The sequence below is a fragment of the Nycticebus coucang genome, chromosome 3, assembly GCF_027406575.1.
Source record: "Nycticebus coucang isolate mNycCou1 chromosome 3, mNycCou1.pri, whole genome shotgun sequence".
Taxonomy (NCBI): Eukaryota; Metazoa; Chordata; class Mammalia; order Primates; family Lorisidae; genus Nycticebus; species Nycticebus coucang.
In genome coordinates this window covers 73,634,347-73,660,672 of record NC_069782.1, presented here as the reverse complement: position 1 = coordinate 73,660,672, position 26,326 = coordinate 73,634,347, and the positions used below count along the sequence as shown (strand labels likewise).

The window sequence follows — 26,326 nt, the reverse complement described above, 5'->3', positions numbered from 1 at the left end:
GACTCCTCACATGTGCTGAATGCTGCTATCATTCAACTTTTAGCTTTAGATTCCACTGTAAATATGGGTATAAGTGAAAACTGTCCCTTAAATTTACAATAAAATTTTTGTAGCACATCTGGAATATGACACTAAATAACACAAATTCTAGATAAATATTTCACCACAATACTTAATAGATTTCCCATTAATACAAATTTTCTAATGAAAAGTTTTAATTTTACTTAAAAGCTTTCACATATACAAATGAGATACCACTTTCTAGTAATTTGTGGCATTCTTTGGCTTTCTTCTAAATTCATTTTTTGTAATTGTCCAACAAACTTGACAGGTGAATGAAGGCTTCTAAACAAACATTCAGGATATAGAAAGAGCTTTCACCCTTGCATGAATTCTTTGATGTTTGGTGAGTACTGACCTCTGACTAAAGGTCTTCCCACATGTATCACACTCATAGGGCTTCTCTCCTGTGTGAGTTCTCTCATGTTTAGTGAGAGCTGATTTTTCACAGAAGGTTTTCCCACATTCATTACATTTATAGGGTTTTTCCCCTGTGTGAGTTCTTTGATGTACAATGAGATTTGACTTCACACAAAAGGATTTTCCACATTCACTACATATAAAAGGTTTTTCCCCTGTGTGTGTTCTCTGATGGACAGTTAGGGCTGATCTGTGGCAGAAGGATTTTCCACATGCATTACATTCATAAGGTTTCTCCCCTGTGTGTGTTCTCTGGTGTTCAGTGAGGTTCGACTTCACACAGAATGTTTTTCCGCATTGCTTACATTCATAAGGTTTTTCTCCTGTGTGTGTTCGCTGATGGTTGATAAGGTGTGGTTTCTGGCAAAAGGCTTTTCCACATTCAGTACATTCATAGGGCTTCTCTCCTGTGTGTGTTCTCTGATGCTGAGTGAGGTTTGACTTCTCCCAAAAGGTTTTCCCACATTCACCACATTCAAAGGTCTTTTCTCCTAAGTGACCTCTCCGAAGCTGAGTGAGATGTGATTTCTTACTAAAATTATTCCTATTTTCATTGTAATTATACGGTTTTTCCCCCATGTGTACTAACTGATGTTTAAAGAGAGTTGACTTTCCCCAAGTTTTGTCACTCACTTTATATTCATTGGGAATCTTCTTTGTGTAAGCTCCCTGATGGATAATGAAAGCTGAATTGCCACAGAAGATTTCCCCATATTGATTATACTCATAAGGACTGATCCCTGTAAGACCTCTCTCATGTTCAAATCTTAAATCCATACAGAAGGACTTCCCACAAATATCGCATTCATATGGCTCCACTTCTAAATGAGCTCTCTGAGATAAGTTGAACTTTAAACTTTCAATGAAGGTTCTTCCACATTCATTGTATTTACAGAATGTCTCTCCTATCTGAGATCTCTTATTTGTAAAAAAGGATGCCTCCTCAGTGAGGCTTTGTCCATTTTCATTATACCCAAAAGAATGGTCAAAAATTGACTGAGAAAGATCCTGGTGATGATTAAAGACATTCTTTTTTTGATCATATTTGTAAGACTTCTCACCAATAGGAATTTTCTCATCCCTAAAATTAAGGAGCAATTTCTCACATACATTAAATCTATCAGGCTTCTTTCTGGAATAGTTCTTTCTACTAATAATCAAGCCTGAAATATTTTTTAAACTCATTTCACATGAGTCACATATTTTATAAGGAAAATTTCTTGAAGAAACAGAGTCCGTGCAGAGATTGAAAGTTTTCCTTCCTGTATCACCACTTTCTACGCTTACTATCTTGTCACTGGTGAATATACGCTCCCAAAAATGTTCATCTTGATTTTCCTGGCTGCTCTCTAACAGGTCATCAAGTTTCCATTTCCTTTCTAGAAATGAGAAAAATAACCATATCTTATGAATCTTAACACATTTCTGATGGAACTGAACTTTTACACAGATGTCTCATTATATAGTCAATTCTTTTGTTTTAGGTTCAGTTTCCTGGTATGAACTCAATCCAAGTATAAATTTCCTTCACCCTCCTGGTATAAGTGGAAAACACAAATATGTTGCAGTACGACCCAGGAGAGGAACTTGGCAATGACATTTAACACTTTATATAACTTTCAAAACTAGAACGAAACAGGTAAAATAAAATTTACATCACAGGAAACCAGAGTAGCTGATTCAGAAACAGAAAAACTCAAGAGAAAATGGGGGTGAACCCAAAAGAGACAATAAATGCTGAATAAAGTGACAGTAAAGATTAGTAGCAAGGGGTTTCTGAGGATGAACTATATTTAGTAGAGACAAAACAGATTACTCCTAATCCTTTCATACAATTACTGGGGTAGGATTCCCACAAGAGTATAATGCTTCTTTTTTATTCTACATATCAACATGAAATTAAGGTTTTGAAAACATCAACTTCCTTAGGATCAAAAGAAATGTCCTATATCGCAGTATCTAGTGTTTTCTTTAATTTTATTGATAAGGAATCATATTTTTTAGTGCTGTAAGAAAAGCATGCGAGACAAGGCAAAATAAACTCAAGACCTGATTAATGAGGAATGGAGATTTCCTAAGAGTTATTCATTCAAAAGCAGGACATTCACAAATAATGAGTTCAACGAGGGAGTTAGTAGAAGCCTCACTACCACATATGTCTTATTCTATAATTCTGCTTTTATATCTAGGTTTTTCTTTCATATCTAGGTTTTCTGCTTAAAACTTAGCCTTGTCTGAGGCTTTTACTAACTTGTAAGGGCCATGAGGATCCTATTTCTCTATATGGTACTGACAATGTCAGTAAATTTTATCATAAAATTTCTTGGCTACACTTCACTGCTGCTACCCCATGGGACAATGTTAATCTCGTTAAAAAAAAAAAATCTGTGATAGCCCTGAGGTCACTCTTCCAAAGCCCAACAGATCAAAGTTATTTTCCTGGCAAAAACAAATCAAAACAAGATAAACAAAACTTTACAACTGATTCACATTAAATATTCAAGCCAGGTAGCACTGGCCAGGTATCAGGTATCTCTCTTATAAATTGTTCATTCCCAACAACACACCTTCCACTCAACTAGAAGCATTCTATTTTGCTCTCCTCAGAACTCAAACATCTTCAATGAACTGCTATTTGCTTTAATTAAACAACAACAACAACAACAACAATAATAATAAAACCAAAAATTGTCTATAGCATCCCTAACATTTCAAGGTTCCACTTACTCCATCCTTTAGAAGAAGTTACAGTCCAGGCCAGGCACGGTGGCTCGCACCTGTAACCCTAGCACTTTGGGAGGCTGAGGCAGGTGGACTGCTGAGTTCAGGAGTTTGAGACCAGCCTGACCAAGAGTGAGATCCCATCTCTACTAAAAATAGAAAAACTAGCTGGGCATTGTGGTGGGTGCCACACTGCCAATAGCTTGGCCACATCCCTGTTACTTTATCCCTCTTCCATATGTTACTCTCATTCATAAATGCTTTTCCCAGTAGTCCCAGCTACTAGGGAGGCTGAGGCAAGAGGATCACCTGAGCCCACCTCAAGCCCAAGTTTGAGGTTCCTGTGAGCTATGATGTCACAGCACTATACCCATGGTGACAGAGACTGCCTAAAAAAAAAAAAGTTACTGTCTATATAATTCATTGTAACATAAAAGAAATCCTTTGCTCAATGCTATAGCCTCTGTCATGACGACAGCCTGGTTCTTGGCAGAGTTACTTCAGTCTTGTTTCCTCTGCCCCTGCCAAGGAGACAGTACATGAGTTATTCTTAAAAATAATATGCATGTGAATCATTTCCAACCCATACCTGATTGAATTTATATATGAGGACAAAAACTGGAAATACACACTTAAGAGTACTACAGAATGCTCTTTGAATGGATGAAAAATAATGACTTCTTCTAAACCTGGCTCCACAGATAATCAACAAAGTAGTTATTAAAATATGAGAATTATGAAAGGTAAGAGAAGCTAGTCTCTCTGGGAGAACAAAATCTCAATAGGGAGGGCCAGGCACAGTGGCTCATGCCTGTAATCCTAGCACTCTGGGAGGCTGAGGTGAATGGATTGCTTGAGCTCAGGAGTTTGAGACCAGCCTGAGCCAGAGTGAGAATGAGAACTCATCTCTAAAAATAGCTGGGCATTGTGGCGGTCACCTATAGTCCCAGCTACTCAGGAGGCTGAGGCAAAAGAAAACCTTGAGCCCAAGAGTTTGAGGTTGCTATGTGTTATGACACCAGGACACTTTATCAAGGGTGACAAAGTGAGACTCTGTTCAAAAAAAACGAAAAATCTCAATAGGAAAAAAACCCTAATCAAAAGCCATACGAACAGGCCTGAGTTCCTGACATACAGCCACTGATGAATTAGTGTTATAAAATATGAACTATTTGCGGGCGGCGCCTGTGGCTCAGTCGGTAGGGCGCCGGCCCCATATACCGAGGGTGGCGGGTTCAAACCCAGCCCTGGCCAAACTGCAACCAAAAAATAGCCGGGCGTTGTGGCGGGCGCCTGTAGTCCCAGCTACTCGGGAGGCTGAGGCAAGAGAATCGCTTAAGCCCAGAAGTTGGAGGTTGCTGTGAGCTGTGTGAGGCCATGGCACTCTACCGAGGGCAATAAAGTGAAACTCTGTCTCTACAAAAAAAAAAAAAAATATATATATATATGAACTATTTGCGTTATAGCAAAAAATTGAGTTCTAACATTAATTATCTAAAAAAAGGCAAAGCTAACAAGAATGAAAGTTGTAGATAAATGAGAAAATATAAACAAAATTTAAGATATAGGAAAGGATAAGGTTCAATATAAATTCTGGACAGCAAAAAGAAAGAAATTTTAAGACAGGCAGATTAGGAACACAATGTAATAGTCAATGAAAGCGGGACTTTCATTTATTAAAGAGCAACTATAGGTTATTTTGTCAGGCCAGTGAAGATAAATCAAATGCTTTAGATTAAAAAGAAAAAGAACCAGTTAAGAATTAGATCATGTCAGGAATGAGAAAAACCGTTATGCTTGTGAGTGACATCAGTGAAAAGCAAGAATACAAAGAGATGGAGAAGATGGTTTTGAATGGAAAGTAACAACAGGACCATGAAGAGACCAGTGAGAGATTTCGTACAGTGACTCCACTGCTGCCATTTAAGGAAGCAGTAGGACAGTAGGATGCACCTTATTTAACTTTTGTGTAGCTCAGAGTTTCTTTCTTAATCTCCTCTAAGGGATGAATTTAATGCCATCTAAAAGTGGTACCGTCCCAGGACTACCCTCATCTATATACAACCACACTTCAGAAAAGAGATTGGCAAATCATCATTGCAAAGCAATGACCTTTGAGCTAACAACCATTTTTATATTTTTAAAGGGAAAAATTTGGAAGTAGCAGTAGGGAAGAGGAAGGAAAGAGAGAGGAGGGAGGAAGAGAAGAAGAGGAATAAATAGGAAGAGAAACAAACAGTAGCAATGTGAACCAAGACCACATGTGGCCTACTTAGCCTAAAAGGTAAATCACTCTTAAAATGTCAGAAAAAAAAGGAAAAGTATTTATGAATAAGAGTAACATACGGAAGAGAGCTAAAGTAACAGAGATGGGGCAATGTCTCTCATTATTTCTAATGGTCTAAAGCTAAAAATTAGAAAGTTTTTAAAAATATTGCAAAGGTGACAAACACTAAACCAATAACCTAAGTTCTAATTTCCTCTGGCTTCCATCTGCCTTGACCTAACTCACCTGGGTAGCACTGGCTTGGGAATCCTTTCTCTAAGATCCAGGGCTCTTCTCCTTGCTCTATCTTGAAGATCACTTCTGGCTTAGTAACACAATGCCCTGTTAAAAGAAAATAACACAGGACTGGGGCTAAACAGCTTGGCTTCAGGGACTCTGAAAAAATGATGGGGAAAGAAAGTACAGTTCCAGGAGCTCAAGGAAGGTGCTTAAGTGAACCACTCTCTAAGGAGGGAAAAGCACATTCTTTATGGTGGTCAAAAGGTTTCAGTCGTCTCACAGCCTTGAATCTCAAGCTTCAAATCAAAAAACTACAGTGCATTCATATGTTCCAGCAACTAAAAAAAATGTATGCTACTGGGCTGGGTGTGATGGCTCACACCTGTAATCCTAGCCCTCTGAGAAGCTGAGTCAGGAAGACTGCTTGAGCTTAGGTGTCTGAGACCAGCCTAAGCAAGAGTGAAACCCCCATCTCTACTAAAAATAGAACAATTAGCCAGATGTCATGGCACAGGTCTGTAGTCCCAGCTACTCAGAAGGCTGAGGTATAAGATTGCCTGAGCTCAGGAAGCTGACATTGCTATGAGCTGTGATGATGACACTGCACTCTACCTAAGGCAACAGAGCAAGACTTTGTCAAAAAAAAAGAACAAACAAAAAACACCCCAAAGAACACATGTTATTGGAAGCCAAATGGAAAAAAGAAATCCTTACCTACGGAGACAAGGTTGCCGTAATTTTCCAGGATTACATCTCTGTATAGTACCTTCTGAGTAGAATCCAGAAGAGACCACTCTTCCTGGGTGAAGTCCACACATACGTCCTTGAATGACACTCGTTCCTGTAACAGTATATTCCTTTTCTATATGAAGTAGTCAGAACTAAATGATGTAGAAAAAGATTTAAGAGAACGAATCTCTTCAGAGTTTACTAAAAAATGACACACAAGTATAGGATACCTCTCTTTGTGCTGTACTATATAGAATACAAAATATTTTGTGCAAATTGAGTTTCTGCTAAGGGCCTGCTGTGAATGCGACTGATGAAAACAAACAAATATGGTTTCTGTTCTTGAAGTGCTTATAACCTGATTAAAAAAAAATACACATTATATTGGATAATACAGGAACTTGCAATGCATACAAAGTAGATTGGAGTTACAGAGGAACAGTCAGTTCTTTCGTATTACCTTTTACATTATCAAAGTTCATGGAGGAACACTTTCAGTTATAAAAATAATCGGATTGAAAAGAACAGCACAAACCCTGACCATGCTCCACATGTGATTGATTAACCTGACTGCCCTGCAGTCTATCTGCACATTAGAGAAAAAAATAAATTCTCTCTCCTTAAAGAGACCATCTTTTGAAGGCTTTAACAATTTTTTTTGTTTTTAAACACACTATTTGGTATCCAGTAAAAAATGTCATGGTATGTGATGAGACAGAGCTAAAGAAAAAAAATAGATAATAAAAGCAGACATACAGGTGACCCAGACACTGGAAATTAACAAATAAGAATTTCAAAATGAATTATGATTAATATGTTAAAAACAAAGGAAAATATTAATATAAACAAGAAAATGGGAGAAGTTCAACAGTATACAGTATGTGTATTACACAGAAAAACGGTTAGTACAGCAGGCCTGAGACTGCTACCCTTTGAAAGGTCTGCAACAAGAGGATCATACTTGACTGGCATCTGGAGGTTTCTTATAATTTGCTGATAAAAATGATTCACTAAACCTGAACTGTTTATGTAAACAACAAAGTTTACATAAAATAACGTGTACTCCTTCTGGGAATCTAGAATTTTGGCATTTGCTAGGCCAAGGGCACTGATGTAACTAGCCCCTGATAAAAACTCTGGGCACCAAGTATTTACTGAGCTTGCCTAACACTTCACATGTGTTGTCACAAGTCACTGTTAGAGGACTTAAGTGTGTTCTGTGAGACTTCACTGGGAGCATCTTGCTGATTTTGCTTTGTCTCTTTTCACTATATGCTGAGTCATCCTAGGGAATCATTAAACCTAGGTGTCATTTTGGGGACCTCTTATACGTGTCTATATAGACGCACACATACATATACACATATACACATAAAATAAGCATTCTAGAGATGAAAAGTAAAATAATCTGAAATTAAGAGCTGATTAGATGGATTCAAAATCATACAAGAAAACAAGATGTAAAACATATGTGCATCTAAATAAATGACTATCATAATACATAAAGTAAAAACCTATAGAAGTGAAAGGAGAACTTGGAAATCTATATCACAGCTAGAGACTTCCAACACCCCACTGTCAGTATTGACAGATTAAGAAGGCTGAAAATCAGTAAGCATGACCTGAATAGCACGGTCTATTAACTTGATCTAACTTACATTTATTTATAAAATACTCCCCACCCTAAACAATAAAATACATGTTCTATCATTTTATTTGTGCTCATGTGGAACAATTACCAATACAGACCATATTCTGAGCTATAAAACATGCTTTCACAAACTTTCTTTTTTTTTGAGACAAAAGTCCCACTTTGTCACCCTTGGTAGAGTGCTGTGGCATCACAGCTCACAGCAACCTCAAATTCCTGGGCTTAAGTGATTCTCGTGCGTCAGCCTCCTAAGTATCTGGGACTACAGGCACCAGCCACAATGCCCTGCTATTTTTTGGGTACAGTTGTCATTGTTATTTAGCAGGCCTAGGCCGGGCTCAAACCCAACAGCCTCAGGGTATGTGGCCGGCGCCCTACTCACTGAGCTATGGGCACCAAGCCAAACCTCAAATTCTTGGGCTCAAGAGATTTTCTTGCCTCAGCCCCCCAAGTAGCTGGGACTACAGGTGTCCACCACAATGCCCAGCTATTTTTAGAGATGAGTTCTCACTCTGGCTCAGGCTGGTCTCCAACCCGTAAGCTCAGGCAATCCACCTGCATTGGCCTTCTCAAGGGCTAGGATTACAAGTGTGAGCCACGGTGCCTAGCCACTTTAACAAACTTAAAGTAAAAACTATCATATGAAGTATATTTTCAGACCACAATGGACTTGAACAGAAATCAATATGTAACAGATAGCTGGAAAATTCCTCTAAAACTCGAGAGCTAAACAATATACTTCTAAGTAACCTATAAGCCAAAGAAGAAGTTTCAAATTTTAAAATATTTTTAATGAAATAAAAATGAAAATACCACTTGTCAAAATGTGTGGGATGCAGAGAAAGTAGTACACTTAAGAAAATGTGTACTGGGCGGCACCTGTGGCTCAGTGGGTAAGGCGCCGGCCCCATATACCAAGGGTAGTGGGTTCAGACCCAGCCCTGGCCAAACTGCAACAAAAAAAAATAGCCGGGCATCATGGCAGGCACCTGTAGTCCTAGCTACTCGGGAGGCTGAGGCAAGAGAATCGCCTAAGCCCAAGGATTTGGAGGTTGCTGTGAGCTGTTGACAAAGGCCCTCTACCAAGGGTTAATAAGTAAGACTCTCTCTCTCAAAAAAAAAATAATAATAATGTGTACTACTAAATACAGCATCAGATGCATATTTTGCTCTCTAAAAGGCTCTTCTACAATAATGAAAAAGAAAGCTATAGACTGTGAGAAAATATTTGCAAAATATTAGAAAATATTTTTCTATTAACTCTCAAAACTCAATAAAAAAAATACTTGAAAAATGGGCAAAAAATCTTAACAGACATTATCGCCAAAGACACACATATAACAAATAACCACAGGAACAAATGTTGAACACCATTTGTCATTATTGATACCAAATAAGATATCATGAAATTTATCAGAATGGTTAAATGTAAAACAGAGAAAATATCAATTTCAGGTTCAGATACAGAGCAATAGGAATTCTGATTCTCAGTTGGTAGGAATGTAAAATGATATAGTACCTCTGGAAGACAGTTTAGAAGTTTCTCATAAGCTAAACCGTTTTACCACACAATCCACCAATTTCACACTCTTGACATTTACTGAACATAAATGAAAACTTATGCCCATGCAAAAAAACTTCCTATGAATGTTTCTAGCAGCTCAATTAATAATCACCAAAAGCTGGAAGGAACCAAGAGTTCATGAGTTTACAACTCTGAAATCACTTCCACATGTATATCAAAAAGGAACAATTAAGTAAATGGAAGGCAGATGGTGGTAGACAGATTTCCCATTGGTTTTTTTTTTTTTTGTAGAGACAGAGTCTCACTGTACCGCCCTCAGTATCACAGCAACCTCTAACTCTTGGGTTTACACGATTCTCTTGCCTCAGCCTCCCAAGCAGCTGGGACTACAGGCACCCACCACAACGCCCGGCTATTTTTTTTGTTGTTGCAGTTTGGCCGGGGCTGGGTTTGAACCCGCCACCCTCGGCATATGGGGCCAGCGCCCTACTGAGCCACAGGCACTGCCCAGATTTCCCATTGTTAAAATGAGAGGTTACAGACAAGCAAGGGGAAAAGCTAGAATGTTCGATATAGTAATGGATTAGAGCAGAAGATAGGAGTATGAATTAATGTTTAGCTTGATATAGATACAGATGGCTACACACCAGAACACTTACACAGAGGTGTGTATACAGGAGTATACACATGTATTTTTTTGTTCAGTCAACTGAGAGAATCCACAAGTAACGAATCCACAAGTAACGATACATCAGTAACAACAGGCACACCTAGTGTCCCAATCTAATATCATACAATCTTTCTAATAACATGCTCCAATAAAAGAATAGGTGCTCCTTGGAAAATGGCTGATTCTAGGGCTGGGACAGGAACATATAAGATGATCCTGAAATAACTTTTGGTGACAATAAATAAGGGAGAAGTACTCAAATAAAAATATAAAAATGGGATATATCCCATCACTCAAAGGGACACAGGAACCAATTGAAAAGAGGTCCAAAAGACTAAAGTGAAATTTCTGAGCAACAAAATAAACAAGGCAGCATCAGATTATAACCAAGTACAAAATAACTAGCCATGAGTTCATACTAATATAAATAAATGATTAAATAAATAAATGGGAGAGAACAGACAAATCTCCCATGTGGAATTACTAATAATTTATGTGGATACTCAGCCATTAACAAGGTATACCATAACAATCCACTTTCTTCCAAACAGTACAGTATGAAAACTCGGGAAGAAAGAGTAACTTTACAGTGAAGAAACGTGACCACACTGCCTCAGCCAGTTAATTAACAGTGATACATCAACAGTGATAAGTCGTGTTGATGGCATTTTCCCTTGATAGTATGTGACCAAATAGCACTTTAACTCTGTGGTCTTCCTCTAAGAAACTCTAAGTCCAGTCTAAATCTGAGAAAAACAGCAAATATAAACTAGGGGGCATTCTACGAAACACTGATGTGTATTCAAAACTGTCAAGGTCATCAAAAAGAAGAACATCTGAGAAACTGTTCCAGTCAGGAGTCTAAGGAAACAAGATGACTAAGTAGAATGTGACTATCCCAAAATAGAAAAACTCCATTAGGGAAAAATTTTTAAAATCTCAATAAAGTAGTCATTAATTAATAATAAATCAACATTGTTAACAGTTGTGACAAATATACTAATATGTTAATAACAGAAGAAACTATGTCTAAGGGAATATATATGGGAACTCTGTACTACTAGCTTGTATGAACTGTCTGATTTCTTTAAGTACTAAGTTTGACAGTTGCTATCTCTGACACTGCACTTTGACACTTCTTGTTTTTGTTTGTTTTTTAATTGTGAAGGTACATCCTCATTCTTTCAAAAGCATGTTTCGGTTTGTGCTTATCTTTCAATTTTTGTTTAGAGCAGCGGTTCTCAACCTGTGGGTCTCAACCCACAGGAACTGTATTAAAAGACCACGGCATTAGGAAGGTTGAGAACCACTGGTTTAGAGTAATTTTCGTGGAACCATAAGTAAGTCAAAAATTCATGTCATTATTCAAATATGAGTTTCATCATGGACCCAATGCAGCACAGACAGCTCAAAGTCTCGATGAAGTATTTGGGAAAGATGTGGCTAATGAATGCACTGTATATCAATGGTTTGAGAAGTTCCAATCTGGTGATTTTCATTTTGAAAGTGAGCATCGTGGGCAACCTGAGACCAAGGTGGATAATGATGAGCTGAACACTGTAATGGAAGCGAATCCATCTCAACCTACATGTGAATTAGCAGCAAGATTTGATGTCACTATTCCAACAACAATGGACCATTTGAAATAAATCAGCAAGGTAAAGAAGCTGGATAGATGGCTTCTGCATAAATTAAATGAGTGTCAGAAGAGAAATCATCTTGAAGCTTGCCTTTGCTGTCATGACATATAGGTGAACCATATCTATACCATATTGTTCTGTGTAATGAAAAATGGTTTCTTTTTGACAATCGCAAGTCTTCAGAATAATGGTTAGATAAAGACCAAGTGCCAAAAACACTGTCCAAAATAAAATATTCATCAAAAAAAGCTAATGGGGTCTGTTTGTTGGTCTGGCAGTGGTGTTACCCACTACAACTTCATGAAACCTGGTCAATTGATTACAGTGGATTCCTACTGTAAGAAATTGGATAAAATGATGAGGATGCTTGTGATTAAGCAGCCAGGATTGGTCAATAGAGGAAGGCCAATCCTCTTGTAAGACAACACTGTCACACAAACAACGCTGCTTAAACTACAGAAGCTGGACATGGAAAATCTCTGTCATCTACCGTATCTGCCAGACCGTGCACAAAATGACTACCAACTTCTTCCATGCTTTGGACCACTTTTTGCAAGAAAAAATATTCAATTCTCAACAAGCTGCAGAAAATGCCTTTTGTGATTTTCGTCACCATTCACTCTCTAAGGCTTCCCTGCTGCTTGCATATACAAGCTACAGGAGTTTCAGAAGGAAAGGTGAAGAAAGATATTTAAAGAAATAATGGATAAAAAGTACCCAAACTTCATGAAAGACACAAATCTTAAGTCCAGGAAGCTCAACAAACTTCAAGTAAGAAAAATTCAAAGAGATCCACTAAGGCATATTATAATCAAACTAGCAAAAGCCAAATAAAAGCAATGAATGTTAAAGATACCATGGAGACTAGACAGCAGTGGGATGAAAAGTATTAGAAAAGGAAAAATCAGAGCCAGGCACAGTGGCACACATCTGTCATCCTAGTATTTTGGGAGGCGGAGGAGGGTGGATTGCATAACAAAGTAATTAAGGGAAAGAGTTATAATGTGTGGATTTTATTTTCAAATACATTTCAAAATAAAATGAGAGGAGATAAAGCAAATAAGGCAAAAATGTTAACTGATGAAACTAGGTAAAAATTATATTGGTGTCTCTTTTGTTTGAAAATATTCATATTAAGAAAATCAACACATTGTACCCCATAAAAGCATAATGTATTCATGATCTATGTGTATGTGATTTAATAAAAGGAAAAAAATAAAATAAAATCCACTTGAACACTGAAAAAAATAGAGAAAGAAAATTTTCATATTTAAGATTAAGAAAAAGAGGTGGTATCTTTTAGAGGTATATACTGACATATTTGCAAAGAAAATAATTTATCTCGAACTTGAAAATAATCTCAGCAGAAATGGGTGAAAGTAAAAATGAAGCAATATGGACTCTGAGTTGATAACTGGTGAAGTTGAGAATGGGTTTATGGGATTAATATACTATTTTCTTTCTTTTGTGTTGAGTCTGCAATTTTCTTCTAGTCTGAGGTAAATATGTATCTCTCCTAACTCTAAAATATTAGTAAAGAAACATGAAAGAATATTAATAAATACATAATAGGCTCAGCATCCATAGCTCAGTGGTTAGGGCACCAGCCACATACACCAGGGCTGGCGAGTTCAAGCTCAGGCTGGGCCTGCTAAACAATAATGACAACTACAACAAAAAAATAGCCGAGTGTTGTGGTGGGCACCTATAGTCCCAGCTACTTGGGAGGCTGAGGTAAGAGAGTCGCTTAAGCCCAGGAGTTTGAGGTTGCTGTGAGCTATGACGCTATGGTACTCTACCAAGGGTGACATAGTGAGACTCTGTCTCAAAAAATAAATTAAATAAATAAATACATAATGAAAGCAGAATACTGCTGGAAAGGGACCCTCCCGCAGAAGAACAAAAAATACAATTTCTGAAAGATAGAGAATCAATAAGATCAAATAGAAGTCAGAGGCATGATATCCATTTCAAGCACAGCAATGAGTGCGGAAATCCTCCTGGGTTCTGGTGGAAAGCCTGTTACCTTTCCCATCTATCTATGTTGCCTTACAATTCACCTGCTATCCTCCAATGAGCCTTTCCGCTGAGGGAGAGAACAAGAGAAGACAGGTTTCTCATCAGCTGAATGAGTTCACATTAGCTACCTGTGCTGATCAAACGATTTCTTCTCTTTTATATATGAATAGAAAACAAACAATGGATATTTGAGGAAAATCAACAGCATAAAGCATAAGCACCAAGATGACTAGATGTGAATCCTAAGATACCAATCCTAAAAGACCAAAATCATTATAAGAAAAAGAAAAGAAAAATTAACTAATTTTAATACCCTCAAATAAATTTTTAAGACTATCTAAACCAATAATGATAAGAAACCATCGGAATGAAAAAAATACTAAGAAATTAAAAACGTGGTACCCAAATAGTGACAATGTAAAAAAAAAAAAAAATGTCTACAGGACCTTAAAAGGCTGAGTGCAGTGGCTCACGTCTGTAATCCTAGCACTCTGGGAGGCCGAGGCAGGTGGATCACCTGAGCTCATGGGTTCAACACCAGCCTGAGCCAGAGCAAGACCCTGTCTCTAAAACCTGTAGTCCCAGCTACTTGGGAGGCTAAGACAAAGAGATCACTTGAGCCCAAGAGTTTGAGGTTGTTGTGAGCTATGACACCACAGCATTCTGCCAAGGGTGACAAAGTAAGACTGTCTCAAGAAAAAAAAAGAAGGGCGGCGCCTGTGGCTCAGTGAGTAGGTCGCTGGCCCCATATGCCGAGGGTGGCGGGTTCAAACCCAGTCCCGGCCAAACTGCAACAAAAAAAATATTCAGGCGTTGTGGCGGGTGCCTGGGAGGCTGAGGCAAGAGAATTGCCTAAGCCCAGGAGTCGGAGGTTGCTGTGAGCTGTGATGCTACAGCATTCTACTGAGGGTGACAAAGTGAGATTCTGTCTCTAAAAAAAAAAAAGAAAGAAAGAAAAAGAAAAAAAGAACATTAAAAGAAGACTTGGAAATACAATGAACAAGGAAAATAGTACAAAAAAGAGAGATGGAAATGAAAATAAACAAGGTAAGACACATGGATGATAAATTCTAGAGAAGAAATACCATTCTAGAAGAAATTCTAAGGGAAAACAGAGAGGCTAAAGAATAAGCAATGACAGAAAAAACATGATGATGATAAAATACTACGTATATTTTCCAAAACATCTCTGAGCAGAAGAAATTTCTGAACTCCAAAAATAAAAATATATCCTTCAAAATACCAATACAAACAAAATAAAAACTGATGGCAATACAAGAATACAAATCAATACAAATGTCAGAACCTGACTTTGCATCTACTGGACCAAGTGAAACATCCGCAGAGAAGTCTGGGCAAGGATCTGGACAAAGCCTTCTGAACAGAATCTCATTCAAAGATGTTCAGGCAGGCCAAGCTCTAGAAAGGATATTACTCTTACACTCCATCCAAACAAAAAATAATGTCAACATTTTTTTTAGAAAAGGAATTCAAAAAGTGGACAATACACACAGTTGTGAACAAATACAAGAGACCATGATAAAATAGCATCTTGAGAAGTAATAGCAGATGATTCTGGGAGTTTAAATGGATTTCTTTTAATAACTAACTGAAACACATGTTATTATAGAAGGCATTATGTTAGTATTAAGGAATATGTAAACTAAGATTTTAATCTCCAATTATAGCTAAAGCTAAAATACCACATATGGCACTGTTACTCCAGCTGAGAAGTTATGGCAAAATGTTCAAGTTTAACAACAAGTAAGCTGAAATGAGGTAATACAACAAGCAACAGTTAACAAAAGCACTTTGGGGTTATTTTCTTCTGTCCCAAATGCTCATCAAGGGGAAACATAAATTTCTTATATACCAAATAGCTTTTTCATTCCAAGTGAACAATTTAAAATATACAATTCTCTTAGAAGAGAATTTGCAATTCAACATTCATTAAGACACAGAACAGTCTGGGCAGTGCCTGTAGCTCAGTGGGTAGGGTGCCGGTCCCATATACCTAGGGTGGGCGGACTGGAACCCAGTTCCAGCTAAAACAACAATGACAACTGTAACAAAAAATAGCCGGGCATTGTGGCGGGCACCCGCAATCCCAGCTAATTGGGAGGCTAAGGCAAGAGAATCGCCTGAGCCCAGGAGTTGGAGGTTGCTGTGAGCTATGATACTACAGCACTCTACCAAGGGTGACAAAGTGAAACTCTGTCTCAAAAAAGAAAAAGTCATTAAAGACACAGAACAGTCATAAATAGTTGCTAAATGAATGAATGACTAGATTAAGTAAAGTGACAAGGAATGTTAAATTCAGAGATAGGAAGGTATTAGCTGACAAAGATGGCTAACTGAAGCAGTCAATAAATATTTTACCCTTAAAATCAGTATCTAGATGAAATTCCTATCAAAATCCCAGCAAGGACTTTTATAAACAAAGGCTGGCTTATTCTAAAACTTATGTGGAAGGGACAGGCCATACAATAGCTAAAGAAATTCTGATAAAGTATAAAGTGACAGGAATCACTCTACCCAATATTAAGGCTCACTATAAGTTACAGCAATCAAGCTGTGGTATCTGCAGAGGGAGAGGCACACAGACCAATGGAACACAAAAGAGAACACAGAAACAGATCCATACAAATATGGCCAAATGATTTGTGATGACAGTGCAAAAGCAGCTCAATAAAATTTTCACAAATTTCAACGGAATTTTCACAATTTGTTGAAAAAAATGTTCAAATTTTTCAACAAATGGTGCTGGAGCAATCGTACATTCATAGGCAAAAACTGAATCTCAATCTAAACCTTGTATCTTATACAAATTTTAACTCTAACCTATAAAAGTTTTAACTTTTTATAAGTCTTAACCTATAAAAGTTTTTAAGGAAAAAAAGGGGGAGAAAGTCTTCGGTCACACGGTTAGACAAAAAAACTCTGAGACTCAACAACAAAAGTATGATCTACAACAGGAAATACTGATAAACTGGACCTCATTGAAATGGAAAACTTTTGTTCTGTGCAACACTCTGTAAAGCTGAAAATACAAGCTACAAACCAGGAGAAAATATTTTCAAACCATCTATCTGACAAAGAATTACTATCTGAAAAACACAAAGAACTCTAAAAACTCAATAGATTAAAAAAAAATCCAATCAGAAAATGGTAATGTAGAAGACCAAAAATATGCCACCCTAAAATATGAAAGATTGTTGAGCTGAAGGCAATAAAGAAGCAGATACTAGAAAGCTCTCTGCCCTCCCTATTTGTCTAAAAGTAGGACATAGATTTACAAAGACAAAAGGTATCCTGCCACCCTGTCTACCAGGAGTAACAAAGGTTAACAATGTGAGACTCTATCATACTGGATATGGTACCAGAGAAACCTATATTAATGAGCTATACTAACAAGCCTTTATTTGCTATTTATTTTCCTTCCCACAAGTTGTCACTCCTAAAGATTCAAAAGTTCTTTTCCTTTGTCATATCGCTTTTCTGGAAATTGTTTTGTTGACGATGCTGTATAAGCTGGAATTCAAAGCCACATCTTTGAGAACTACTCATTCCCTGGGGAATTAACATGAAATATACATGTTAATAAACTTGTTTGTTTCTCTCTTGTTAATCTATCTTTTATTATAGAAGACCACTCCAAATGAAAACCTATGGGTGGTTTAAGGAAAAATTAATATTCTTCCCCTACAGTTCAAAGACATGAAGAACTATTTCAATGAATATATAGGCTGGGTCCCTGTAGGTCAGTGGTTAGGGCACTGGCTACATGCTCTGGGGCTGGTGGGTTCGAACCCAGCCTGGGCCTGCTAAACAACAACAACAACAACAACAAAAATAGCCAGGTGTGGCAGGCACCTGTAGTCCCAGCTACTAGGGAGGCTGAGGCAAGAGAATCACTTGAGCCCAAGAGTTTGAGGTTGCTGTGAGCTATGATGCCATAGCACTCTACTGAGGGTGACAAAGTGAGACTCTGTCTCAATTAAAAAAAAAAAAGAGAGAGAGAGAGAGAGAATATACTGATGGCAATATAAACACAAAGATTTTCATGCAACTTAATACTACAGTGAAATACCACTGTTTATACCCATCACAATAGCTAAAACAAAAAAAAGTGATGGAGAGAAACTGTATCATGCATACACTGGCTGGTGGGAAGTGTAAGATGGTATATTCACAGCTGCTTTATTTTTAATAGCCCAAAACTGGAAATAACACAGATGTCCTTCAACATGTGAACATTTATATTGTGGTACATCCACACCATGACATACTAGTTAATAATAAAAAGGAATAAACTATTGACATACACATAACCTGGATGAACCACTAGGGAATTATCCCAAATGAAAAAAGGTAATCACATGGTTCATTTTCTATATCATTTTTGAAAGAATAAAAACAGAGTAGTAGTTGCTAGGGTTTAGGGATAAGGTTGTAGGGGTAAGGATGGGGGCATAATAAGGCCAGGATGGAGGTGGGTATGATTATACAAGGACAGCAGGAAGAATCTTTGTAGTAATGGACTGCTCTGTATCTTGTATCTGTGGTATGGATACATGCAACTACACACGTGGTAAAAAACACATATAACCAACTATACATACACATATGCATACACAAATAAATACATGTAAAACTGAGAAAATCTTAATAAGATTGGTGGAGGTACTACAGGAGTTTTTTGTTTGTTTGTTTTTGAGACAGACTCTCACTCCATCACCCTGGGTAGAGTGTCATAGCATCATCACAGCTCACAGTAACCTCAAACTCTTGGGCTCAAGAGATCCTCTTGCTCAGCCTTCCAAGTAGCTGGGACTACAGATGCCCACCACAATGCCTCACTAGTTTTTCTATTTTTAGTAGAGACACAGTCTCACTCTTACCCAGGTTGGTCTTGAACTCTTGAGCTCAGGCAATCCACCTGCCTAAGGCTCATAGGTAATTTTCATAGTTACCTAGGCATATACAAATATATGCTAGGATTACAGGCATGAGCCACTATGCCTGGCTTAGAGGTACTATAGTTTTGCAAGATGTTATCACTGGGAAAACTGTGGAAAGGGTACATGGGATTTCTCTGTATTATTTCTTACAAATGTGGATATACAATTATCATACAATAAAAAAACCTCAGTTAAGGATTATTAAAATAGCCATTTTCATTCATTCTTTAGTCAGTCACCTACACATATCCTTTGCCTACTATTCGACTTGTTTCTTCTTTTTTTTTTTAGAAACGGAGTCTTACTTGGTCACCCAGAGTTTGAGTACCATGACATCACAGCTCACAGCAACCTCAAACTCTTAGACTCAAGTGATTCTCTTGCCTCAGCCTCCCAAGCAGCTGGGACTACAGGCATCCACCACAATGCCTGGCTGTCTTGAGAAGATGGGGTCTCACATTTGCTCAGGCTGGTCTCAAACACCCAAGCTAAGGCAATCCTCCTGCCTCAGGCTTCCAGAGTGCTAGGATTATAGGCATGAGCCACTGTACCCAGTCTTACTTTCTTCTTTTTAATGGTCTTCAACTTACCCTATTCATTTGTAGGATATTTAATATATATTGAAATTTCTAACAATTGTTATAATTCTCTCAATTTTTCATTTGCATCTTACACTTGTATCATGGTATCTTTCATTACAGGCTTCTTGGGTATAGCTCTGGGCCATAATTCTCAAATTTGGCTAAACTTATTCAAATTATTTTACGGAGTTTGGCTTCTTTTCTGTTGACATTACATATACATGGGTCATTATGAATTTTTGAGATACACAAAAATAAAGACATAAAACCTGCACAGACAGAAACAAACGAAGCCCTCCTAGCAACACTAATAAGCTAAGCAAGATGAAACTTACACAGGTGAATCAGAAAGGATGCTGTCAACCTGTTTCTTGGGAGTGAAATAATGGCCATAACACAGTCTGTCTCAAAACTTGTATAGTTACCTAGGTATATACAAATATATGTAGCCAGTTATTTTGTAGAGACAGGGCTCACTCTGCAACCGAGGCTGGAGTGGAGTGTCACAATCATAGTTCACTGAAGCCTCCTGAGTAATGAGGATTACAGATGTGTTCAACCATACCTAATTTTTTTTTTTTTTCTGGTACAGGCATGGTCTCCCTATGTTGGGCTGGTCTCTAGCTTCTGATCTCAAGTGATCCTCTTGCCTCAGAATCCAAAAGTGCTGGGATTATAGGCATAAGCCACCACAACCAGCAACATGTATGTATGTAATTGTTATGAAGTAAATCATTTCTATTACTGAAAAAAAATCAGTACTCAATATGCATAAGAAAACTGAGAGAAAAAAAGAAAAGAAAAAGAAAACAGACTTGAAACATGAAGAATTTTAATTTTGTTCCAATTATTTTGTTCTAGTTTCTCTGATTTCAAGATGCAGTTTTGGTTTCTTGTTGAGGTCACTGCTTTATTTGTGACCCTGCCTTGAGAAAAACTAATTCAATCCATGTAAAAAAAAAAAAAAAAAATGATAGGGCGACGCCTGTGGCTCAGTCGGTAGGGCGCCGGCCCCATATACTGAGGGTGGCGGGTTCAAACCCGGCCCCGGCTGAACTGCAACCAAAAAATAGCTGGGCGTTGTGGAGGGCGCCTGTAGTCCCAGCTACTCAGGAGGCTGAGGCAAGAGAATCGCTTAAGCCCAGGAGTTGGAGGTTGCTGTGAGCTGTGTGATGCCACGGCACTCTACTGAGGGCCATAAAGTGAGACTCTGTCTCTACAAAAAAAAAAAAAAAAAGATAATATTTAAAATAAAAGAACACATAATGTATGTACTATTTCTGCTGGGAATTTACATTTTTGAATATTTTCAAATGATTTTGTAACTTGGTGAAGTATTAGAGTAACTTGTCCATGCTGCAGATTAGAGATTAAGCATGGAACTACAAGAAGGAAGTAGAGCACAGGAAAAGCCAAATATTTCAATAATTATAAAAGCTTGTCAACTGTCTAAAGCCACAATACTAAAGATGTCTTATAGGGTTTAGAACACAGGGAGGAGAGAAAAATATATCAACAACACACAGGGTAGGAGGTGGTAAGTAGAATGAAACTGTGATAATTTAATTGTTAAAAGCTTATACAAAGATACATTCCAAGTAGATTAAAGGCTAAAATGTATAAAACTACTAAACTACATGGGCAGATTCCTTATAATCATGAAGTGGGAAGGACTTTCAAATTATGCCTCCAAATGCTATTATAAAGTTCAAAGCCATAAAGAAATAATTGATAAACTAGATGACAAAATAACCAAATACTGTATTTCCGCAGGAGAAAAAAGCACCAGGAGCAATTATCAAATGACAAATAATATGCCAGAAAATAATGGCTTGCAACTCATATAATAAACAAGGAGTGTTATCTTTAATATACACAAAGGTAACCAGACACTGAGGAGAAGACCAAAAACCTAAGAGAAAAATGGGCAAAAGATATTAACAGTTAGTTCACAGAAAAATAAATATAAGGCACGCTAGGACACATGAAAAGATATCCAACTTCGCTCACAGTGTGGAAAACTGCACAATTTGAAGCATGAAGATGCAAATTATGTGAAATATCACTTTTTATTATCAGTTGCCCAAAATTCAGAAATTGAACCAACATATTCTATGAGAGAAGCTGTAGAGAAACAAGCATTCTCATGTATTGCCAAAGAGGGAGGAAAATAACACTAGGACAGGCAGTAATACCAAGCTGATCAAGTTCTGAGAATTCATTGAATATCTAAACCTACAAATACAAAATTATAAATGTACAAGGTCATTCATTACAACATGATTTGTAAGAGCAAAAGCTTAGAAGTAGTTTAGTAAACTATGGACATCCATGCTTAAATTGCCATTTTTGTGACAAAAGAGAGAAGATACAATCCATGGTCTGTCACAGAAATCCCTGGAACGTGGTGCTAAGTGAATAAGAAATAATGGAAAATAATGTGTAAGCTTGCTACTCAAAGGATGATCCCCAGAGCTGCAGAATCAGCCTCAGCTGGGACTTTTATCAGAAATTTCAGAATCTAAGTTGAGAAGCCCTAAAGAAAATGATTTTCCTTTTAAGTAAAGGGCAAGGGCCAGCAAGAATAAACTCACATATATTTTCTTTTAACTGAATAAACACACCTAAGAAAATAAGGAACTAAAAAATAGTAGGCATCTGTGGTTAACAATATCAAAACCTGCCAAACAGTTGAGCAAAGCAAAGAAAATATCCACTGGCTTTGACTCCAGTTTGAAGGCCAGAACCGATTCACAAGAGTGGTGGTAAGGGGCAAAAGCTACATTCATTAGGTTGAAATGTAAATGACAAACACCGAAACATAAACCGGAACTGTCTATGACTCAAACTAGAAATACAAATGAGTTCACACAAACACTTAGGAAGAGTAGTTCTGAGGACATGCAGTTCCTCCATTCCTCCGTATCTTCAAGGTTTTATTTGCAGATCGAGCAGGCCCATCAGAAAGCTGGCCACTCAAACCTCACTGTTTATTCCCCTGAAAAGTATACATACCAAGTACTGTTCTGGCACCTTTTGTTTCTACCAAAAAATGATTATAGACAACTTATTGCATTTATTTTGGGGGTGTTATTAGAAAAATACAACTTTACGATAACTTAGATAATTCTGTAAAATTAAAAATCCTGCATCAATTTTGACAACCGCCCCACTTTGGATCTGGCTATTATAGCTTTGTTTCCTTTAATGTAAATTTTTGCCTGTTTCTGTTTTTCCATTAAAAAAATATAAATCCTTATAAACTTCAGAAAATCCATTTTAAAACAAGTGGGAATAAATAAACAAGAAACTCACCTGGGATTTTTTCATTTTCTGCTCTTAGTGGAGGAGGGAGAGCTGAGGGAGAAGAAAGAAGAAAGTCAGGAGAAACTTGGCCTGCCTTGCAGTTCCTGGCTTCACCTGCCTGTACAGCTCCACACACAAAATACTTACATGTCCATGTGTGGCTCCGATAAATGTTGAGTTTAGACATGATACTTTTCACTGAGTGAATGTAAACATGTTTCTTATTGATTTATTACCAATTTAGGTTCTGTGACACAGAAAAATTAAAAACATGAAAAGATGAGTTTAATAATAACAGTAATCTAAAGGAAGAAACATGATGAATTTGTCAAAACTTGTTGTAGGAAAAAACCCTAAGGCCATATTGTTTATCTGTTTACCAGATATATCTCTTGAGGTCTGATATTCCAAGAAACCTCTGAAAAAAGGGATGGGGGTGTTTGAAGCAAGATAAATTTTAAAAACATTTCTTCTAACTTATTTGCAATTTCTCAAAAGTTTTTTTTTTTAACAAACTGGATAGCAGTGGCCTAAGAACCCGCAGACTTGACCTCTAATCTTGATTCTTCCTCTAACAAATTACATGATCAGAACCTGTCATCTTCTCAGACTCTTTTTTTTCTTTTTTCAATCAAGATCAAAACATAACCCGAAGAGATAGAAGAGATCTGCCTGCAATACCATTCCATGGGGGGTCTTTAAAACCACGAGAGCAGGAACCTTAGCATCTTGTAGACAGACTACTAATAGCGACTTGACTTGGTGAAAAGTGAATGAGACACGAAGGGTGTGGGAAGGTCGATGACGGTACTTCCTTAGCTGGCTGGTGAGCCTTTCACCCTCACCACGCCCTCAAACTCTCCAAAGAGGTGGCATCTCCTGTGCAGCCCGCGTGCCCACCCCTCAGGTCCAGCTCACCTGTCTCTTCTTAAACTTGTCCCAGACCTTCCACCAGCACACAGATTTCGAAGGCTTCAAGATACTGTGTCATGATTATATATAACAAGTGAACATGTAACAAATAACAACTTGGGATATGGGGCCTGTTCCAGCCAGAAAAGGGCCTTGGAAGCTAGGTAGGCCAGCCCCTTCTCTCTCCCGCTCCGCAAACACAGAGGCCCCAGTACCGGGTCCGAACGCCAGCAGCAAGGGCGGTCTTCCCGGGGCTCTCCTAGGGTACTGGGTACTACACATACACTGAATAAACACAGGAGTAGCTAAAAACACGAAAGTGCCCAAAGCAACCAAAGCAGCAAGTATTCCCGATGTCCATATTTTACAGAGAGAGGAAATCGAGTCTCTCGGAGGCCGTTTTGTCTGATTAATTCATTTACAGATGATTCCACGGAGAGGATGTCCGAGCAGACCCGCCCCTTCCCCATGGGCCAGGCGCACAAAAAGCGAACGTCAAAACGCTAGACCCACGTTACGACGCGCACACGTCACGCACGCGCCGCAGCTCTTCCCGCAACCCCGCTCCCTCCCGTCCGGTCCGCGCCCTCAGCGCCGCCCGCCAAGCTTCGGGGCTAAACGCATACTGACCCTATTCCGGGGCGGTCGCGTTCCAACTCTGGCCTTGGGCCCTTCTAACCGAGATGACCCTGTCCCGCAGTCTCGTCAACTCTGCGGAGCCACAGGCACCGGGGCACCGCCCTACTGGCAGGCTTGGCCACCCGCACCCCGAGTTTCGCAGCTCCCTTTCGGCCTTCGCCCAACCCTCGGGCGCTCACCCGCACTCCCTCGCCGTGTGGACCCGGAGGCCAGGGATTTTTTTCCCTGGAGGGACTAGAAGCGGGGAAAGGACGACCGGGAAGGGAAGGCGGGGATACACATGCGCAGAGGGAATGGCGCGGAGCCTGAGCGCTGGGTCGTGGCTACCGGGTTTGGGCCTCGCTATTCCATTGTGGAATGAGGCTAATGATGGTAATCCCTAACTAGCATGGTCTTAATGAGTATTGTCAACTGAAATAAGACTTCTTGGTCTTAATGAGTATTGTCAACGAAATAAGACTTCTCCCTCCTCCTCAGTGACTAATTGGATCCCCTCTTGGCCAGGGAATGCAGAGCACATAAACGTAGCAAATAAACAAAAAAATGGTGGGCAAATCCCGACCTAGGGTGGGAATACATAATGAACTAGGGGTTAATATTGTTAAGTTGTTTTTTTTTTTTTTTTTGCAGTTTTTTTTTGGCCGGGACTTGGTTTGAACCCACCACCTTTGGCATATGGGGCCGGCGCCTTACTCCGTTGAGCCACAGGCGCTGCCCAATATTGTTAATTTTTTTAGCCTTAAGCCTTTTTTAGGCTCAGAGACTTCTTGAGCACAGTCTGCAGTGGTGTTATAGCTTTTTTTTTTTTTTACTTCGGACAATCTGGTAGAGTAAAGCACTGTAGTTATGTAAGGGTTGCAAGGAGGTTCTGCTGTTCCTGGGAAAAACTTAAAAGAATTGCATCAGTGTACAGAAAGTTACAAAGTTCTGTTCAGCAATGTGTATTGAGACCTCTCTGTCTCTTCTCTGCTTTTTCTAAGACTGCCATTGCTAGGTCACTGGCTGCTGTTTCATCCCTGTGAAGTCAAGGCCACTTAGCTGCCTACTTCAGTTCTGATGTGAGTACTGAAAACTTCTTTAGAATATGAGGGAGCTAAGATGTTGCAGGAAGATAAGGCCCAATGGTGGGAAAAGAGCCCCCAAACACCATATTTATATATGTAAGAGGAAGGGCTCTATTTCAACCTGTGGAGTTTACAGCATGGAAGAATTTGAAATCCCCAACTTGCTTGGTCTTTCCCTTTTTATCTACAATCAAAAAGTTCCAATTCACAGGTACCTTTCTCACTGTTCAGTTTGAATCAAGCCTGAGATGCTGTTCTACCTCTCAAACCCCCCCCCCCCCAACTACAGGATTTCACAGAAGTGGAAATTTACTAGTTCCAGGAAGTCTACAAATTCCCAACAGTTGAGTCACCATGGAGAGGACCCGGTGTATCCTTGTGGTCTCCTTGAGAAGAACCTGTTCTCGTGGATCTCACCTTTCTCAGTAACAGACAACTGAGAATTGTAAAATTTTGGTTATAAAACTGGTCACAACTCTGTCACCCTGGATGAAGGGCTATGGCATCATAGCTCACAGCAACCTCAAACTCTTGGGCTTAATGGTCCTCTTGCCCCAGACAGACTAGTTTTTCTATTTTTAGTAAAGACAGGGTCTGGGTCTTGTTCAGTGTGGTCTCCAACTGTGAACACAGGCAAATAACCCGCCTTAGCCTTCCAGAGTGCAAGGTTACAGGTGTGAACCACTGCAAGCTGGCCTGGCTTTGTCTAGTAGACCAAGGGTCAGAAAAAGTAAAGCTTGAGTTGAGATAAGGATCTGTTAACCAGAGACCCAACTACCAGACTCATCCCACACCCGGTTTGTTATGCATATTGAGGACCTAAGTGTAGGTCTTGCATAGCCTTAGGTGTTAATGAGACACAAAGGACATCTCTAAGAAGGGAGAGGGACTTACTGAGGATGTCTGATCTTTCTCATAGCTA

At 38.7% G+C, this 26,326-nt stretch overlaps 1 protein-coding gene across 5 annotated transcripts; it reads right to left on the bottom strand.

Annotated features, from left to right (window-relative positions):
- Positions 1-24,577, bottom strand: ZNF248 (zinc finger protein 248). Of its 5 annotated transcripts, none has more exons than XM_053585546.1 (6): positions 24,332-24,577; positions 22,937-23,036; positions 22,799-22,840; positions 6,422-6,548; positions 5,714-5,809; positions 1-1,859 (listed from the first exon to the last, which is right to left on the bottom strand). In XM_053585546.1, exons 3-6 carry the CDS (start codon positions 22,811-22,813, stop codon positions 358-360), a joined length of 1,740 nt encoding a protein of 579 aa, XP_053441521.1. In that variant the 5' UTR covers positions 22,814-22,840; positions 22,937-23,036; positions 24,332-24,577; the 3' UTR covers positions 1-357. The 5 variants fall into 5 exon arrangements, with proteins under 5 accessions (XP_053441521.1, XP_053441520.1, XP_053441523.1 ...); XM_053585545.1 differs by lacking the exon at positions 24,332-24,577 and adding an exon at positions 23,708-24,290; XM_053585548.1 differs by lacking the exon at positions 22,937-23,036.
- Positions 24,578-26,326: the final 1,749 nt, after the last annotated feature.